Below are 21,636 nucleotides of genomic sequence, written 5' to 3'. Positions count from 1 at the left end.
CCATTCCACTTTAATTTCCATTTTGATTCTATTTCATTCTTGCAAATGACGTCATTGATGAACTTCATGAAGCAGCTTCACATGGTAATTCCGCCTCTCTCAATCTTCATGATGCTAACAAGTTATTGAACCCATTTGCCCAAGAGGTTTGGAAAGATAAGATGTATTTTTCAAAATCTCTTTCACATAATATTTATGATCGTTTGGAACCATGTATTAAATTTCCATAATTCTTTTCATTGAAAATATAAAGTAAATGCTGTCCTCAGTGTCTGCTGAGCCGACCGAACCAGCATACCGGTAGGCTCCGGTACTGGTTGGAACTAGTGCCGAACCGAAACCACAAAAAAAAAGGCCGACACGGCCTAGCCCACGCTCGTGCGCGTGGTATTAAATGCCCACGGGGCCCTGCATGGGCTTGCGCTCGTGCGTGGTGCCGCATGAGCTCGCTGCCCCGCGCGACGAACCGCACGCACGTGCGGGGAAACAATGCGAGCGCGGTGAACCGCGCGGGAGCAAGGTTCCCTGTGCGTGGAATCGCGCGCGGGCACGAGCGATTTCCCACGCGTGCCCGTGCGGGCGGGCGGCCCCGCGCGCGCAAAGGAATTTTCTTTTCTTTTCTCTTCTTTTTCCCCTTCCCTTCTTCCTCCTTCCCGAGCTCTCTCCTCCTCTCCTTTCTTCCCCTCTCCCCTCCTCTCTTTCCCCCCTTCTCCCGCGAGCAAGAAAGGAACCGTTGGGAGGGCCACACACGCGTCGGGGTGCTCGGGAGGGGGTCGGCCCGAGGTATGTCAAATCGTCTGCTTCTTCTCTTCTTCTCTTCCTCTTCTTTCCTCTTCTTTCTTCCTCTTCTCTTTCTCTTTCTCTTCTTTCTTCTTCCCTGCTCGGTTCCACCCTTGAACCATTTTATGTGGTTGTACCGTACCGATGGAGGTCGGTACCGGTACAGTACGTGCTGAACCGGCCGGTACCATGGTTGTCCTACATTTCTAACAGAAGTTGAATCCAATCAAAGAAAAAAATTCAAAAACTTGTTTCAGCAACCATAGACAAGTTTTGATTTTCGTAGTTCTAGCTCTAGTTTTGGCAATGTCAATTGAAATGGTAGGAAAAAACAAAACATCAATTAGAATTTGAGAAAAAATATATATATGAGAATAACGTAAGTCATGCTTACATTGTCATATATAACTTTGTTGTTTGATCACAATTTAACATGACACTGTAAATGCAAATCAGACTTAGTTCTTGATAGCAAACTCATGTTAAAAACTTTATTTCCATCTATATCTTATGAAGCCTAACACTAAAACGGTTCAGAATCTTATTGAAACTCAATTCTAAGTTTAATCTAATGATTCTTGACATATATAGGAATAAAGAAATGGCAATTAATTAGCATTTATAACTCATATATATACCCTTATTTTGGCCCCATAATTTAATTTTGATGGAAACTGGATTAAAATCAATTCCATCTAAATCTTTTTTAAGAAAAAATTCCATCTAAATCATAAATATTTTGATTTTGTTCTTGAAGTTTATGTGAAACCCCAAACATGACCCTAGATTTACTAAGGATGGCAACATGAAATTTGTTCATTGGCTGGACTCATCACAAACTTTTAGATCAATGAGATAAATGATGCAACATTGGACATGCTCTGCGACATTATTCCACTTCCCAGGGTGCACTAGTTTGGGCAAATTTGCCACTAATAGCTATTCAAGGCCGTTTTAACCTTTCCATAACTGTATAAATTACCACCTACATCCATCACTCCGTCTATAACAACAAATGTTGCCTTAATCTGAAGATTGATTTGATGATCATTTTTTCACCAACACTCCTTTTTTTTCTGGGTACTAAGAGCCCTCTCACTATTAACCAGCAGACATCATCATCCGGCCAGGTCTTGCTAGTATCAACAACGAGAAAGAACAACCAAATGGAAATAGCAACTAACTATGGCTCTTGGCCCAGACACCTGTCCTGGGCTGCAGTAAGTAGATCGAGAGGTCGTTCCACCCCTTGTCCCCGAAGATGGGTAATATGTTATCAAACAATGTTTCTCCAACTTTCTTCTAGAAGGCCTAGCTGGCTAGCGATCCCAATCTCTAGTCTTCAAAAAAGATATCATTGATAATGCAAACAACTAGACCTCAATACATTTAGATTATGCAAATCACTATATCCATTGTACATAAAAGCACGATAAAATTTCTGCCAGAAGAAATCACAGCCTTTGAATCTAATTTAAGAAATTTTGGCCATCTAAGCTACTCTTTTAAGGCCTCTTAATATGACTAAAACTCAAAATTCCAGAAGAATATAGTCACTAAATCATAGCTATAGCTTTTAGCCATTTTTTTAACAAAAAAAAGGGAATTTCACCAAGGACCATAGGTATTTGTCAATTTCCAAGACATTTGCAATGAGTCCACTGTCATCAAAATTCCATATTTCTATGACCAGTTATACGCTCTGAAAGATTGTTCAACAATCTAGAGGGCCAGAGAGGGGCCGTGGAAGCTCCCGAGAAATTAAAGCTCTCTTACATATGTAGTGCAATAGCTCCAAGATGTCTAGGACAACCTCTTCTAAATTTTGTCCCAGACACAATCAAGAATGTTGGTGCATGTGGGCCATCCTAGAATCAATGCATGTATAATGGAGTTCCTTCTTTCTAGGATCGATGTCAGTTGATGTCAGCATGTCAGTATGTTATCCGCGGTAAAAATTTCATATTTTAAATTAATCCTAACCAGCATCTTGGTAAATCTTATGGTTATGGGCCATGTTTTTCTACCATATTGCTCAAACTCTCAAATTGGAATAGCCCATGTTTTATGCAATAATGCAATAACGCAATAATGCAATAATTATATGTCAAATATTTTTATTTTCAAAATTAAATTCTAACATTTGGACAAAAAAACAAAGACAACAATTCAAGCATGAACATCTCAAGTAATCTACTAATATAATTTTGATGAATAATTTAACTACGATCATTTATAATTTTTGTTTATATTATTTCCCCTTCTACATGTGCATTTGCACTTAGACTTACTATTAATAACAAATATACAACTCATTACGTCTCATAGTCAACTGAAGCAACCTAGCAGGCAAGCAAAGTAGATCTAGACAAGTCCATATACACTAACAATAAACCACGCAAATCCACAAGGGCAAAACAATAAGATTGTATAAGCGCATCAACTCTCACAATCCAGTAAGTAACTCTAAAACAGGGGCCTGTAAGAGTCTACTCGAATCTCTCATATAACAATGTAGACCATGTAAAATGAAACATGCCATTCATCCAACCATCAAATCCTTGATTAATTCTTGCAACATCAAGTTCATTAAAGTATTCTTGGAAAGCAAATCAACTCAAAACCCTTATTTATCACCTCACATATCATTGCTGCTTCAAGTTTCTCCTAGTTTTTTCCAGGAAAACCATTATTCTCCTCCTAGAGGCCGATGAACACAACCTCTAGTAAGTTCATTAAAGTTGAGCCTAATCAGCAATTCCCAAAATTGGGATTTTGCCAAGCTTGCTGCTTTTTTAACTTTGCCTAATTTTGGTTAGTCTCATTAGCTGGGGTTCGGTCAAAGTAAAACTAACAGAATGACTGGCCTGTACGGAGTTCATAAGGATTTATTTATAAATATGAAAAAGACAGGGATAACTATATTATGTGACACAATGGGCATTGGAAATTTAATTGACCAATGTTGATAATATGCCAGATGCTTTTAATCTGACATAAGTAGAAAATGGAATGTGAGAGTTGGTTGCTTGTTTAAGCTGAGCCCATCAGTGAGTTAGAAGCATGTGGAGCTGCACATATTTTGTTTGCTAACAAGGTGGCTTTTTGCAAGCTGTGAAACTCCCCGTTCCTTCACAATGGAGCAAGTGAGAACTTCAGTTTGAGCATATTTTTTTGAACAAATGATGTAGATGATGGTTGTTTCCAATATGTAACTAAGCTTGTTGGGATTGTAGATCTGATGGCTGCTAGCCAGTAGACAGTGGCAGACTAGTTACTGATGGCTGTATATTCAGCGTTTTGTTCCTGGCCACCCCCCCTCCCTCCCTCCTTAAGGTTTTGAGCCGTCATGTGCAGGACGGTGGGAAGACCATCTGTAGGGGAGAATGCATTCTATCTTCTGATTGGAGATGAGTAGCAAGCATGAGGAGGTGGAATTTAGGATTTGACTGAGATTCTGATTAAATCATCACATATGAGGGCTTCGATGAAAGATTCTATGGCTGAAAAGAAGGTTAATTATCCATGTTGAGGTGACTTCAACTTTAATTAAAGATGTTCAAATTCATTCTTAGTTTCTTACATACTGTATGTAATTCGTTTAGGGATGAGGCGCTCCAAATTGTTGCAGTTTTAGTGCAAGGAAATAATGTAAAAAGGACTAAAAAGGAGAATCAATTCTTTACTTAAGAGAAAAAAAGAAGGAAATGACCCTTGCTTTCTCATTGATCCTTTTGCATGTGATTTAATGTTGTGTCATTTTCAAAAAGGATGAGTGCTGAAGTATACTTGGATGCGGTTGTAAGTTGATATAATCTATTAAAATAATTTAATCAAAAAAAAACCAAAGTATGCCCTTATGAGGAAAGAGTTGGGAAAGCTTGTGACTGAACCCTAGTTTTCTCCCTAATCACTTCCCTCTTCTCCATGCTCCAGAACCCTGATTTGCTTACGGGCCTTTCTCTTGTCCCCTCCACCTCAGCGCTGTTGACCTCAATCTTTTCCTCGCCACTGCCATCGTTCTTGACTTTGCCCTCATCACAGCTATTGTTTTCCATTGTTATGCCTGCCTACTATCTCTGTCTCTTTCCCTCTATCCCACCAGAACCCAGTGACTTCTCTACCACCACCTAACTCCTTATTGAACTAGAAGCACATCCCTATCCAAGTCCTTAGCTGGAACCAGCATTATTGAGCATGAAGAAGTGAAATCCATCCTAGCCATCTCTCCTTCATCGAGATCCTCAAGCTCAGAGATAAGGAAGGGTGTAGCAAGCGGCAAAATGCTTCAGAGAGTTGAAAATAAGCACAGATCCGGAGATTCCCAAATAGGTCAACCTTTTGAATTGTTGCTGAATCCATAAGCAGGCAAGAGACAACCTGGCAAACTGAAACATCTTAGTAGCTAAAGAAAAAGAAGAAAAAGCGATTCACTGAGTAGCGGCGAGCAAAATGAAAGCAGCCTAAACCGTAAAAATGGGTTTGTGGGAGAGCAATACTCCATTTGGTCCCAAGATCACTAGGATCTAGACGATCTGCATTCCAGCAACCTCCCCCTCCTCCCATAAACAACCTTTACAGCAACGCGTCTCTCCCCTAGTACACCTCATTCAGATACCTCTCACATGGGAAGAGGACTGTGAAGATGATCCCTAAGGCTTGCGCTCATAGTGGAATTGCACGACCTACAGGGGTAGTCGAACTTCACCTTCTCCACAAGCTTGTTGAAGCTTACCCATGTGACTATGAACTCACAGGTCATCGGCGCCCAGGGGTCAACAATGAAGCAACAGGCCGTGATCTCCGTGAAGTCACTAAGAAGGCTGTTGTAGATGTCAATCACGTCCTAGTTCATATATGAGGTGCTTCCTGAAGAGGGTAGCAAGCGTTGCCGTGCAGTCAACTAGGGTGGTGGTGAAGATGGTGTGGCTAATGGCAATCCATTGGTCGTGGATGGAGCCGACCAAGTTGGATGACTTGCAGATGTTGATGAAGCCTAGGTTGAAGCCACACTAACCGAACCAAAAGAGTGTGCCAAGGATGACAGGGAGGTGAAGTGACCGTAGACGACCACAAACCAGCTGATGTGGTCTAAGCAGCTTATGCGGGATTGGATGATCAATCTTAGGTGAACATGATTTATAACAACTAGAAGAGAAGGCGAGAGAGAGAGAGAGAGGAGGGATTGGAGATGTAGGATGTGGAGGTGCCAATGGCCAAGCGTTGGGGGCAAGGAGGCCGCGATGGAGGGTGGAAGTGGGCGACGATCAAAGGTGTTGTTAAGTGCCATTGCCTTGTCGAAGGCAAAGGATATAAGGAGGATAGAGAGAGGGTGGGGGATTTTGGAAGTTATTGCTAGTAAGAGAGCCAGGGCCTAGTGGGATGGTGAGGATGGGAATGGGGTGAAGTTTGAAGATGTTTGTAGGAGGCTTATCAAATTGCAGGAGGCAAAGGATGACAGTTAGAGAGAGAAAGAGAGAGCATATGGTACATGGTTTCAGAAGTTTGTGACAGACAGGGAGCATATGCAGAGAAGTGAGATGTTTGTGAGAGACCTTGAAGTTCAATGATCAATATCAGACTTTAGGAGATTAAGCTCCCTGTTTCTCTTCCCTTTCTTTCCACCTAAACTTTATATTTTTTTTTCTGTTTTGAATTTCAGAAGCTACTTATTATATCCATGACGCGTTAGAAACGTTCTCTCTTCGCTTCTTTAACCTAATATGCTAACCTAATTCTAATAGGAACCCTACCTTCAGAAGCCTTAGTAAATTCCCACAAGCCTCTCATACCACATCAAGACTACAACCTGTCCCAATTATCTATTCCCTTTCCAAAGCCAAATTTTGAAAATTCGAAACTCATTGGCCTTGCATGGTTGTAAAACAGCCTCCCACCCCCCTCTTCCATCCATCAATTTTGGTTCCTTGGGTTGAAAATACAACCACAATAACTACATATTTCAAAATTTGCTTAAGCCTCGTCATGTGAACTAAGGTTTGCAATCTTAGGACCGGACATATACTGATACCCAACACCCCATACCTAGTGTCGGTACAGTATGCACCTTAGTACTGCCACTCACTATGTGGGGCATATCAAGTCTTAGTATCCTATGATACAGTATAGTGCCCCATACCATACAGTACAGGCCAGTACAGCAAATGATGATGTAAACTAGCTCAGCCAAATCCTTGATTTGTTTTGAACAAATAATAACAATAGCTTCTATAAATTCACCATGCTGCAACAACCATCAGCTTCCCAATTTCTTTGGCAGTCCCTCCCTTGCCCCTATAAATCAAGAATCAGTTCCAGGATGCCCCTAGGCGTGGGAGAGCATCTACTACCACTAGTGACAAACAATGCCAACTTTAGGCATACCTATGTGGCATTATAGTGTCTCCAATATACATGAGAAAAGCAAACATTTATCTTTTCTAATCGTGGTATGCGACAAGACATTAGTATAAGAATTGCTTCATCTCCTGTAATAAAATTAATTCCAACAATAGCATTACTTGAGTTAAAATAGTCATTTTGACATCTCCAACATGAGAAGCAACAAGTAAATACCATCAAACTTAAATAGAGCAATCAATTATTATCAAGTTCTTTTGCACTAAGGCAATATTCCATTTTCCTCTGCACATCATGCATGCAATTTATAAAATATTCTTAGCAAATAGGTATAGAAGATAGGTACAACAAGCAGGATTACCTTATTCTGAATTTCAGAAGGTTGTGTTGGGTCCAACTTGTCTTCTTCTGAATCATCCATCTCCTCACATTCAAATACCACATGTTCACTTTCTTCTTCAGAATCACTTAATTCTTCCTGTTCCATTACAATCTCGGGAAAAGACTCGTCATCAAAATCTCCTGCACATTGACATGCGCTACCTGGAATAGACAGTACTGTTATAGAATTAACATCCTTCCTAGAGCATGCTTGTTCACTTATAATTGAATCTGTAGAAACTAAAACATCAGGAAAATTATCATTATGGTGGCAGATTGACAAATCAGCATGTGTGCCACTCTCCATCATTCTTTGCTCCAAAGTAGGACTGTCTGACTCGATATGCTGATGCTCATTTGAAACTCCACCTCCAGCAGTCTTTTCCTTGTCCATCACAGAACATAAGTGAATATCCAGATCAAGTTTATTTTCATTTCCTTGATGATCCAGAGATGCCACATTATTTGCTAAATCATCAACCAGGGGTTTTCTCAAGATACATTCAGGTGGATTAAATTTGTCACTACCACCTTGTGCTCCCAAACCACCAGGTAGTGGATCAATGGAAGAGATACTAGCAGAGTCGCCACTTACACCATCAGTTCTTTGCAGGAGCGGATGAAAGTCAATAGGACACAAATCTGATGATGGTCCTTTTGGATGTGGTGTCACTTCAACATGTTTGGTTGTCCTAACAAAATTTTCAGACTTACAGAAATTGGGATTGGCTTGAAGTTGTATCCCCGGGAAGAAGTTGTAAATGCTCGTATTCATCGAATAATATGATGAAATTTGATCTTCAGGCTCCTGAAATAGTAAAGGGTGCATCTGGAGATCTGATTCAGAAGTATTTTCTTCGCCCAACTGATTCCCAGAGGTCCCTTCATCTTGTTGATATCTAACTTTGAGACCATTATCTGAGTACGGCTTACTGGGATTCATCATAGTAGCATCTGGTTTTACAGCTTGTGGGTACCCTGAAACAAGCTTTTTTCTTTCATTATTAACAATATCAGAACAAGATGGTCCACTGTGACAACTCTGGAAAGCTGACTGAGAGATCACACGAACAGATGGGGGAAGGTTCACAGGAGGCAAATCTGGTGCCAACTTGACAATGCGAACACCTTTTCTTCGACGCCTTTGGTAAGGCAGTGAACTTAAAGGATGTCTAAGAGCCCTTGATTCTGAAATGGAAGACAAATGCTTGGAAGAAATCACATAAGATGCACTGCATTTGCTACCAGAGCAATGAGATAAAAGATGCACACTCTTTGAGGGCTTTGAAGATGGTACAAGTTCATGCACAGCTCCACTTTCCTGCCCTGATTCCCCACATTTGTCTGCACCAGCAACAGAATTTTCACAAGTTTTAGCACCCTTGTACAGAATCATATTAGCAGGCTGCACATTGTTTTTGTTAATGTTTGAAAAAGAAATATCATTGTATGCACGATTGGAGCTCCCATGTACTGAGTCTGCCAAGAATGCTTCATGAACAAAAGCTTCATCTTCATTGTCCATGTCATCCACACTGTTTGTTCCATTATCAACCTGGTAGTAATGAAGTCAACATAATAGTGAAGGAATGCTCAAGGATACACAATTTCTTTGATCATCAATTTTGATAAACTAACCTCCAATCCCAACGAAGCTTGCTTATCAATTATTGAAGCTTTGATTTTTCTTCGTTTCGCTTCATATAATCTCCTTTTCTCTTTAACATCTTCACTTTTCTTGTAAGACTTCTGTGTTCCAGTAGCAATCCTCCACTGTCGAGGTAGCAAGGATGGATCTCTATGGGGAACAAAAAATTTCCAAATTGACAACCAATCATGTTTAAAGAGTTTAAGCCCCTGGTTTAGTCAGCAAAAAGCAATATGATGAGATATCAAAGCAAAACTGGTTTGCTATCAAAAGTTAAAGGGGCATGACAATCCAATTGTCACCTCGCAGATCCTTGCTTTTTCTTCTGTAGTTAATGGAGAGGTCTTCATGCGTCGTACAGCCTGCATCAAGTTAATATGAATCAAGACACCAAGACTCAAAACTAATATACAATAAACCAAAAATATAATATATCAAGTTCAGTGAGAAAATGTGGAAATGTTATTTTTGGAGGTTTCTGATTACAAGTTTATGATTCTATAATTTCAACTAGTTCAATTTTTTAAGATAAACATGTTTTGGAGACGTTTGATTGCTAAAGCGAGAAGGCAAGGAAAGCTCGAGAATCTAAAAAATTCAATGAAAAGTTGAAATTTCCAATTTCATGATATCAGAAATTTCTTGAATTTTCACCATACAACTGAACACCTTGTGCTAAACAGCATAACATTGATTTCTGAAATATGTAAAATCACTAAATGTCATAATTTTGTATTACATCCAATGCAACTTGAATGTCATGATATAAAGTGAAAAAGCAACACCAAGGTTTGGAGAGGCCTGCCTTCAACCCTCTCAAAACCAATAAGTGGTATTAAAGCTAGACATCATGTAACTTCAGAATAATTCTTCCTGCTACCATGCAAAAATCGAGCAACAATTTTGTACAATTAGCCAGGCATAGATAAGCCTGAAATCATGCAGTTTTTGGCTCCATTTTTCTTGAGCACAACCGGCCCCATAGAATTCCAATACTCACCTCTATAAAACTCTGAGAGACAGACATGCAATCATTATTCACTAATGATAAAATCTTGAGAGTTTTGATTGAACAATACTGTACAGGCATCAAGTTTCATTTTTCATGTCCTCCTCAAAAGTCTTTAAAGAAAATGCCAATTGAATTATGGCTTCCAAACCTAATTTGGTGAAAGCAAGGATGAGAAATAGCTAATAAAATGGCATTCAAACTTTTCAGCCTTCTAATGCTTCAATGTACTTGCTAGAGCTGGAATACATTCTCCTGTGACTATAATTATATGAAGAGAAGAAAAGAAACTACATTTTTTCCACTATATAATGACAACCTTAAACTTTGCCCGGAACCCTTGTCCCAAATTATATGGGATCAATATGTGGTTTTTAATAGGTTCGCACCGGTACGAGCAAGGAGTCGTTCGGTTCCGACCCCAAAGAGGTCGAAACCGAAATCTATGGCTGCACCGTACCGGTGCTGGCCGGTACCGGTATGGTGAACCGGTCGGTTCCGATTGGTTTAGCAGACCCTGGTTGAGAGGCTTAATTAGGCCAACAAAGAGTTCCATATTTTGCTTTTTTCAAATTCTTAATCTATGAAAGGCAAGCTAAGCCACCAAAGTTCCATATACTCAATGAAAAAGTAGGCAAAATAACAAAAGCAACCAGGAATTATAAAGGGGCCACTAAATCCAAAGGCTAGAATTTTATAATATAGTGGTCAACAAACATTGAGCAACTAAATGGTCTGTGGTAATTAAAAAATAAGCACTAACTAACAACTCAAACACAATTGCTCTGTCACCCGTCATCCATTGGGATCTAAAAAAGATAAGCTATGGGCATCTTTGATATTGCTTTAAAAGGTGTTGTTTTAATTTTTAAAGCAAGAAAAAGCACTTACTAAAAAATATGTTTAATGATATAATTAAAAGGTGCTTCTGCAAGAAGAAAAAGCCAAAGAAGCGGTTTTAGGAGAAGCTAGAAAACCTAGCTTCTAGCTTCTCATTTTCTTAAGTAGAAGCAACACCAAAAATGCCCAGACTATCCAATGATCTTGGGAATGCTCAATATTTCCCACATTTTATATCTTCACTTTCCATGTCATTTGCATAATAGAGGCATCCACTCTGATATTGATAAAATATAAAAATGAAATTCTCAAAAAGACCCAAGACCAAGCACTTTTAACCACATTTCTTAGGGATATGCCCTTAAAAGAACAAAACAAACTCATTATAGCCAGCTCTCTTGAAGTATACATATTACAGAAGGACCAGTATCTAGAAAAATTACCCCAAACCAAAGAAGGCAGTACCATCCCGAACAGTCCAGTTCGAGGCATAGCAAGCCATACCGGGGGAAAACCGGCACGATTTCACCCCTCAGTTTGAGAAACCAGCGTGGGAGGGGGAGAGGGAGAGGAAGAGGGAGAAGGAGAAAAAAAAAGAGAGAGAGAGAGGGAGGGAGGGAGGGAGAGGGAGAGTGAGGAAGGGAGGTAGAGAGGAAGAGGAAGGGGGAGAGAGAGGCCGAGAGAGAGAGAGAGAGAGAGAAAGGGTTGCCGATTTCACTTTAAAAAAAATCAAAAAAAGGGGTTGACTCTCTCCCCCCTCTCTCTCTCTCTCCCCCTCCCTTCCTTACTCTCCCTCTCCCTCCCTCCCTCCCTCTCTCTCTCTCTTCCTCTCCTTCCTTCTCTCTCCACCCCTGTTATATAGAAGCTAGAGGAGAGGGGGCTCGAAACCCTCTCTCTCCCTCTTCTCGTCCTCCCTCTCTCCCCCTCTCCCTCCCTCCCTTCCTCACTCTCCCTCCCTCCCTTCCTCACTATCCCTCCATCCCCCTATCTTTTCCTCTCTTTCCTTTTCCCTCCTCCCTTCCCTCTCCGACTCCCCTTTGTCGACACACCGCAAATCGGAACAACATAGCACCATACCCATGCCGCTTGGCAACCGATACGGGTCCCAATCCCAGTACTGCCAACCTTGCCTTAGACCAACTCAGGCAAAGTTTAGACAGTCTCCAAACGGAACAAAAATTTAAGACAAATAAAATCTCTAACTGGGAAGTCTAAAACCAATGGGTCATATAATCATGTTGGTCCAGCACCACTTAAGTATTCACAAGACAAACACAAATAGATGAATATGCTGCCCATTTCAGCAGGCAGATTGAGCAAATGCTGAACTAAATGCTTTATGGGAAGATACATTGGTCAAAAACCTCTAGCATATTGACCTGAGAACAGGGCTAGACAGATGTTTAAAGATAGCCAAAATGGACATATTAAGATATCACGACATTACATACATAAAGAATCCATCTATATTTATCAATTATTTAACTTCTGAACCAGCTGCACTATACAAATACTGGTGAAAAGAGCAAAGGATAAATATGGTGTTCAAGAATAAAAGGTTTATGACTAAAGAAGAAAAGAAGATAAATATCTGGCATTAGAAATAACTTGTCGGAAGCTTTCATATACTTACTTTGATTGGATTCTCAGGTGCTTTCGAGGAACTACGATTTTTCTGTCTCACAAAAATCTACACCACAGGAAAGACATGTTAGAACATCAGACAACAGCAAAAAGCTAGAAAAAACAATTAATCTAATAAAAGAGATGACCCTTAACTACATATTTTAGATATACAAGAATTAAAAGAATTATCAGGCTTCAGTCAAAAAGCACTTAAACTGCTGCAAATATTCAGATATATAAACACCAACAATTCAATAAAGTGAAACATCTGCATAATACAACACACAACACTCATGATGTTAATATCATGGCAATTGATTGTCAAAAGACATGATTAGGTAAGCAACCATGACTAAACTCGACTTGAAAATGGCTCTTTAGTCAGCTATATTTACGTTAGTGCTCTACGAACAAAGCGAATCACACAAAGTACTCTACTCTACAACCACTAATGGCATAGTTTAATGCACAAGGCAAGAGACACATTTAAGATAACAGTTCCATATAAAACAAACTAATAGCACCACATCGTACTTCTACCCCTGCAACAAGCTCGAGCTAATTCAGTGAGTGATGATGAGCACAGGTCAATCAAACATAACCAATAACTTTTTTCCCCCAAATGCATACATGAAATTTATGATCTTTCATGCTGAAGTTTCATTATCACATTTTGGAAAGCATTTTATACCAAGGATGTGTACCACAAAACACTCAAAAAGTAGCACAAGGCACAATTTTTTAGTTTAAAAGGTTGGACTCAAATGTACATTTTCCAAATCTGAGTTCTAAGCTCGTTGTCAAGATTATGTAACTTTTGAGATTAAGTCTGTTACTGACCATGGAAATCAATCTTCTCACATATTTAGATAGCATTAGCTTATACTCATTAGTATTAGCAAAGGATCCTAATTATTCCAAGTTTCCAACCATGCAATAACATTAGCAAAGTATGATTATGCTATCACTGTTTTATATTAAGTATATTAATTTGGAAAGTGACATTATTTGGTCATTTCCTCCTAAAAAACCCTAAGTTAGGACTTCTAGAGATAGTTGGTCAAGATAATTGAATGAACAATTGTCAATCTACGAGAGCTGCATTTCTCGTATATCTAAAAGTTAGCAAAGTGACCAATGTTTTAATTTGTACCAAAAGTAGACAATGTGATCTAAAATGATATTTCCTGCAGAATGGAAGCTTGGTAACAGGAAACTTCTAAACGCATTTTGGAATCTATTTGCTAATTCATTCCACACTCATTTCCCAAGCATTTCCTTATTTTAAACCTTTCTGAGAGATTCGCTGAAGTGTAACTTCATCCAAATCTTCTTCCTGAGCTAAGCAAAGCTGTAAGTATTATTGGCAGAAGAGCAACGTAAAAACAAGATTTAATGGAAGAAAGATTGTCAAAAAATAGTGAACCAGCCTGAAAGTACAACATGTATTAAAATTTCCTGGGTTGTTGCTGCAGTTGTTAAAGGGTGAAAATCATTTCAAAACATAGTGAACCATCCCACAACTACAACATGCATTGGAATTGCCTGGCTTGTTCTTACAGTTGTTGAAGGGTAGAAATCATTTCAACACATAGTAACCAGCCTGAAATTACAACATGTATTTGAATGGCCTGAGTTGTTGTTATGGTTGTTAAAGGGTAAAAATCACTTCACCAAGTGATGCATAATATTATAAAGAAGGATTCTTCTCCTGTCAATGACATATGACAGTTATGAGTAGGACAACAATCATGAAACAAAATAATAAATGAAAAAATTTCACATCTTCTAACTATATCCAGAGAATTCATTCTTAATCCCTAAGAAATGTCCAATATGAAAATTAATATACATATATAAAGCAATTTTCAACCGTTATGGCAAATAACCATGCCCTCAACGACTTCTTTCCCGCCAAATGTCCCAGAATACCATGTCGAGAGAGGGTCACGCTCCATAAAAGGTCACATGGGAGGAGCTAGACACCATTGAAACAAAACATCTGCCATCTCAAAAATTTATGATACTTAAACAGTGGGTAATCTATTCAAAAGAAGAAAAAAATCCAGTTGCAAAGAATTGAATTATGGATAACTTGGAGCTTGTCCCTCTTTCTCTTTCTCCTTCCCTCTTGTAAGCAAGTGAAGATGTAGAGGACCAAGCCTCAATTTGAAGAAGAGTGGAATGTCTTGCTAGACACCTGATCAAGGCTTCCTCAGACTACCTATATGTTTGGAGTCTCACTCATCAAGCTAACAGTTCAAAGTTTTCATTTATCAATCAATGACTATTGAGCCCATTATCTTTGTCTTTATAGAATTACACTGACATAAGATAAGAGAGTTCAGGTTTCTCAAACATGGTCAGAAACTTGCAGCTCACCGTCTTTCCAAAAACGTCTTAACAGTCAGAAGCAAAGTTATGTAAAACAAGGCATATGCATAAAAAGGCTGATGGAATGCAGACATCTTATGCCTTATGTTGTGCCTTTAATTGTTAGCATACATATTAGGATTTGGTTCCTTCTTTAATAGAAGGATGTGATTTCTGGTAAATATTTTTCCACCGATGTTGTTTGAGAACACAAATACTAAATTTGCATCTGGTAGAATCTCACTTTGAGCTTTACATGATGTTAAACCAACTTTGGTCACATCAAGGTATACCATACCATACCGAACTAGGTGGTACAGAGCATACCATACTGTACCGGTTCAGTACCAGTATGCGGTACAAGAGGCGTACGACACTCGGTACGTCGGACCAACTTCCGTACCAGGCATACTGATACAATAACAAGGTGGCACCGGTATAGGACTCAGTACTGATACGTCGTACCTTGGATCACATTTTCTTGCGCTATCATCAATAATTGTTTGCATCTTTGGATTGCCCAACATTCAATGACCATTGGTGTTCAATAAATGACATCCAAATAAAACCCTCATATCCCGTATCAATTTTATAAAAAAAAAAAATCTTTCTATAAATATTTCTATTATACAAAAGAAATCCATATAGCTTATGCCTCTCCATATGACTGTGTCTGTTAAAAATTGGTCTTAAATATAACAAATTGCAAAAATGCAAAATAAGACCTAATCTCATCATGTTACTAGGCCACAAGAGAGAAATTAAATAAGTGGTACAGGAAAGGGCTTAGAGAAAGCCACTTAGCCTCTTAAGAAAAGCAACTGCATTGCCCAATTGGTGATTCATTGTCTCCTTTTCACCACAAAGTTTGCACCAATTTAGACCCAAAATTTGATCTTCTCTTGAGTCGTTAATTGCCAATAGTTCAAACAATATTTTTTTGGGTCAGTTATAAAGCTCGAACCCTCAAGACACCCCGTGAGACCATAAAACTAAAAACATTTATCCACCTTCACATAATGCACTTAGAATCTATAAAAGGCAAAATATATCCAATATCAACATAAAAGAATAAAAAAAGAGATTAAAAAATTATGCTAGGCCACTATAGTAAATTTCAAACCCAACAAGAGAAGATGATGTCAGAAACATAAGAACTGCATGTGAAAAACCTGTATGTAATGCTACTTAAATTGGCATCTTGTGGCTATGCATTTCTTTCAGTGGAGACCCTTCTCCTTACCTCTCTCTGATAATTTAATGTAGAATCATCCAAGGCAGCTTACCCACCCCAGGATGTAACATAGATTGAACCAACCTCCCCATATGAACAAGATAAATTAAGAGTAAGTCGCAACTTTGCGATCACACATTGTGATCACACAGATATTTGGATATTTCAAGTTTACCTATCATAGAATCAGCAATAAATTCATACTACAAGAACAATAGCTATGCCTCTCATCAATCATTATCCATCGAAGGGAGGAATTTTATTATCTCCCAGCAGCTAGAAAGTTTGCTAAAATTTACTCTTATATATCATTGCTCATGCCTCAGCATCCCCTCAAACAGGACATTTTATCTCTGAAAACTTTAGTATTTCATTCCTTCCATAGTCCCTATGGTAATGCATGTTAACATCTCTTATTATTCAGCTCTCTAAACACTATTGTCTCATAAATATTTTATTCACTTCCTAAAGCAATTGCAGAAAAGAAAGAAAGATAATTAATAAATAATCCAAAATGTAACTTTCCATTGAACATATAATTGTTAAGATAAAACTTAATAAGCGAAAAAGAGAAAGCAAATCCAACAAAATTTGCTAGTTGATATACAAAGGTTCTTATTATGATCATAATGACCCCATAAATTAAAGCAAAGTATAAGAGTATTTATATGAAATTTCCTTTTTTTGTCACGTTCAAGCCTAGGAATGATAATGACCTGATGCTTGGTTTTACAAGGAAGAAAATGTTGCTGTATTGCCCCCCAATCATTATTGTACTCCATCAATCCCATTGCTAGTAATCTGCATGAGATATAAAAAAGACAAAAACTAAAAGATGACATTCCAATCATCCAATTCAATTAACTAAAAGAGTTATTATCAAGAATATGCATAAGTATGGCATTATACACATGGAGGAGAATATTCCACAAGAGAAAGCAATATAAGTGCAGAAAAATTTCATGTCTCTAAAGGATTAACTTGTTTCATCATTGCTATATGACTTTACAAGATACCACATTGTGCTACTCAGGGTTCGCCATATGGGCCGAACCAAACGGTACACCCCGTAGGCACCGGTTCGATATCAATACCTAGTTGGAAGGCATACCGACACTTGGGAAGGTCGGTAGAACCGTTCTGAATCGCCCAGTTCGAGGCATCCCGATCCGTACCGGCGGTGGACCGGGATAGTTCCAGCAAAAAAATTGAAATGTCGTCGCCGAAGGAGAAGAACAAAAGAGAAGAAAAGAAAGCAAGCGAGGGGAGGGGTGAGGGAGAAAGAGGGAGAGAGGGAGGCGGAGGCCGCAGCCTCCGCCGCCTCCGCCACCTCCACCAGCGCCGGCCTCTCTTCCTCTCCCACCCACGCCCGCTCTCTCTTTTCTTCTCTCCCACGGTCTCCTGTGTCGATATAAACTTAGCACGGCACGACGTGGGCCTATACCGACTTGTGCCGTCGGACAACCGATACGGTGCTCGTTACCAGCACAGCAGACCCTGGCACTCGGTATGCCGAAAAGACCCCATACCATACCGTACCGACACAGTACTAGTGTGGCACCAGTATGAAATCCAGTACCGAAACGACAAACCTTGGTGCTACTTTTCTGTAATTGATAAGCTTGAGATAATTCTGCAACTTTTTTGAGGCAACGTTGAGAGCCTAGGCTTTAAAATATTGAATATCTAAGAGTCCATAAAATCACAATTGTTGACTAGAATTTAGAAGAATGTTTTATGAAACAAAAAACAAAGGTCAGCCTAATTGAGGAAGATTTAGAGTTCATCAAAAGAAATTTAGTCATATTGAATTCTTAACCTACTTAGATTTACATGTGATATTTATCTACCAGTAAATATTATTCTTACATGTGAATCAGCTTCACATGCAACATTTAGCATTTGTTTGGAGGAGGAAAAAAATCTGGTATGTTTAGTTACAAGAAAAGATGATTTTTTTCGGAAAATATAATTTTTGGTTTGTTTGTTTCAATATAAAGTTGGCAGATTTGGAAAGCTTATTAGTTATTACATATCTCTAAAAAAATATTTTCTTTCCCTAGAAAAAATCTAGTTTTCCTTTTCCTTCTCCAAAGATTTCCTTGGAGCCAAATATATCTTATAGCACCAGATCACTTGATTTAGAAGTTCACCATACAATTAGTTCAAAAAACATGAAATGTTTATAAAAAATTTTCCATAGAAATAAATTGAGCCTTAGTTTTATATGTAGGACATGTGAGTGATTAAATCAGTCTTTGGTGTTGAAAAGACCTCAAGAGTCGGCCTGGGTTTAAAATTTGGGTTAGGTTTAAAAAAGGGTGCAAAGAGAGGATAAGATTCTGGACAGTTCTCTGCCTGTAGTATTTTAGTAATTACTTCAACTTTTTAGCCTTGCATGCAACATTTTGACTTGAGTAGCAATTTTTTCCCAGGGCTAATGGAACTGCAGGTTGGGAAGCTACCACTCCATGAAGTGATATTGCTCATCTACTGTCAACATTTTTACGAATGAATTAATATACACTAAATCAAGAGTAGACTGGAAAAAATACTATTTTCAGATTGAAAAATATATTTTTTAAATCAAATCAATCATTACAAAATCTCAATGAGATGTTAGTGAGATTAACTTTCTGCACCAAGATAATCTTAAACAGTGCAGCACAAACCCTCAATCTACTACTCTACTGACCATCTTTTGTTACACTTCTCAACAAAGCAAGAGGAGTTTAGTCAAAAATAAAAATAAAACGCAAGCAAGAGTAGGAATGAAGAAACTGGGTGATCTCAAAGTTGTCAAGGCAACTTAGATGGCATCTGTGTCCTGAACATACATATAACTAAACTAGGTTTGCATGACTAGATGGATCTTGCAACAAAAGTTTAAGCACTACTTTATTTCTTACCAGATAAAAGGAAGGCAAGTTGCATATTGTACTGCTTTCTGTTTAAAATTTAGTGTCTCTTGTTTGAAAAATTAATAAATGCATAACAAGCTTACTGTATTATAGGCCTCCTACTGGATGAGTAATGTTTAAATTATAAAAAACATCTAAAAATTAGTTAAAGGTAGTTTAGAAAGTCTTAACACATTGACAAACAATCAGGTACCACTTAGCCTCATCACTTTGTCATAATTCTGGTATTGGCCCTTTTAGCAGGTTCAGATGGGCTGTTATAGATCAGGTCTAACTGGACTGACCCAATATCTCAAACTCATGAATAACCCACAGCAATGACCACCCCATAAGATAGACCAACACACTTGCATAATTAGTGACCGGAAACACCTACTAATCTTACTTTAGGTTGTAAAGCTTATCTCTTCTTTTCTTGTAAAATAGCAAAATCAGAATTGTAACAGCTCCAACATCCTTTTTTGCATCCTCTAACATTCCAAGATAACATCATCATTGACCATATCATTGTTTTTTAAGATCCAGTCTTTTTAGTAGCTCTCTTACTGCCCATATTAAAGCACTTCATAATGCTAGCAACAGGGTAACTGCATACTCAGCAATTATAGAAGCTATTCCTCCCTTCTTTTATCAGCAAAAATTCTAAAACAATCATGAACAAAAGCCTCTGGCACCAAATTCATCATCAGGCTGCATCACCCTTCACAGAAATGCCCTAAGAAGGGGCACTACTCCAACCTGTGGCCATCTGACCCACACCCTCTAAAAAACCATCATGATGGCAGACATCAAGTCAGAAATAGTAGAACAACATGTCATCTTAGTAAAAGGCAATGGGCCATGTATCCCCAGTCTTCAAAGACTCATGCCATAAGAATGATGGGTCCCCCATGCTACAAGCCCTCATTTCATATTGCTTTTCCACAGATGAAACACCTGTAAACAACAAACAACGAGGATAATTTGTCCAAACATCTTCTAGTGAATCAATTCCCTTCTACTTTCTATGCAACAAGCAAGGCAAGCTTCCATCAACAACTGATAAAGGAGAGAGCTCAGGGGGCAAGGCAAAAGGCATGCACTGGACCGGAACGAGTGGCTAACAGGATGTTATTTCGCCCTGAGAAGTTTAGGGCAGAGTCCCATTATGCTCCTCATTTCATGTCAAATGTTGGACTTCCCCAAATGAACATCTCTCTAGCTACCAAGTACAAGCTATCACTTGAGCTCTCTCCGTGCGAAGCTTTGGATAACAAGCCTAACCAATTCTCTCTCTTCTTAGATCAGCATCCAACGCATGTCCCAACTCCTTGTGGGCTGCTTTCTTCATACTTTGGATATGCTTCTGTGTCATCAAGTTCATAGGTCTAACCATGGTCTGCCGTTGTCCGTACCGGCCGGTACGTACCGGTCTGGCTTGGGACCGGTACCGGATCAGCGTGAAATCCGGTACCGGTAATTTATTGTTGAAGAACCGGTACGGACCGGTACGCCACCGGTTCGGACTGGTACGGGACCGGTTTCGTACCGGTCCGGGACGCCACCGGTACGCCGACCAGTACCGGTACGGCGGACCTTGGGTCTAACGCACTTTCTAGTCCTCTTAAACTTTAAGAACTCCTTGGTAGAAGCTCTGAAGACTTGGTTTCAGTTTTGGTTTTGGTTGGACCTGCGGAGTTTCAGTTTTAGGTTACAGCAGTCTTGACAATTTCACTCCAAGTTTCAAAGTTTGCGTCATAAAGAAAAGAATTTAAAAAATTGCAATACTTGAAAAAAAGAAAAAATAAAAAATTTGCTACACAATGTTGAGGATGTTTTGTGATGGGTAGATTTTGTTTATGTACTTTTAACAGTTTAGGTAGAATTTAATATTGCCTAAAAGTAAAATTCATAAAATATACTGGTATTTTGTATCATATTTTTTACCAAAAGCAATTATTTTATTTATTTCATTAACTTAAGCTGTTTCAATTTTTATTATATTGAGCAATTTTGAATAACTAGTAATGAATCTTTGAATCTTTTCATCATATTAAATTTGGGCATTTCTTTATCATATCTAAAGCTAGGTGACTGTTTAAACAAATGCATGCAGTTATAGAATGTTATATCTTATTGTGTATAAGATAAAGTCATAACAATAAATAATTGTGATTTCTATTTAAAAAATTGTGACTTCTATTTAGTCGCTTGCCCTAGTCTCCATAGAGTATTGTATGAAGGGTCTTTTTAGATGTCTTGGCTTATCAAGGGTTATATTTATCATCTCTGTCCTCTTTTAACTCAAAAAAAAAAGGAGAAAAAAACTATCAAAAACTAACATCATTGCTTGTGTACTTAAGGAAATAAAGGGATAGCCCCAATTTGATAGTGAACACCACATCAAATAATATATAAAAAAATCATCCATGCTAGTTTTGCTCAGGCTCTGATGAAACTAGTAGAAATCACCTAAATTGGACTA

At 38.6% G+C, this 21,636-nt stretch overlaps 1 protein-coding gene across 2 annotated transcripts in view; it reads right to left on the bottom strand.

Moving 5' to 3' along the window:
* LOC103723687 (uncharacterized) overlaps positions 1 to 21,636 on the bottom strand; it is a 32,712-nt gene that overhangs the window by 4,983 nt on the left and 6,093 nt on the right. For both annotated transcript variants that reach the window (XM_026800201.4, XM_088703980.2), the window contains exons 4-8: positions 16,968 to 17,052; positions 12,652 to 12,708; positions 9,472 to 9,531; positions 9,160 to 9,378; positions 7,502 to 9,076 (exon numbers count right to left, since the gene is read on the bottom strand). In XM_026800201.4, coding sequence (XP_026656002.3) covers positions 7,502 to 9,076; positions 9,160 to 9,378; positions 9,472 to 9,531; positions 12,652 to 12,708; positions 16,968 to 17,052 — 1,996 coding nt within the window. The remainder of the gene's footprint in view (positions 1 to 7,501; positions 9,077 to 9,159; positions 9,379 to 9,471; positions 9,532 to 12,651; positions 12,709 to 16,967; positions 17,053 to 21,636) is intronic.

This window comes from Phoenix dactylifera, chromosome 9 (genome assembly GCF_051530095.1).
Source record: "Phoenix dactylifera cultivar Ajwa chromosome 9, Ajwa_hap1_PhDact_Kaust_v1.1, whole genome shotgun sequence".
In the NCBI taxonomy this organism is placed as follows: domain Eukaryota; kingdom Viridiplantae; phylum Streptophyta; class Magnoliopsida; order Arecales; family Arecaceae; genus Phoenix; species Phoenix dactylifera.
The sequence above is the reverse complement of the archived record's forward strand: the minus strand, read 5'-3'. Positions and strand labels throughout refer to the sequence as shown.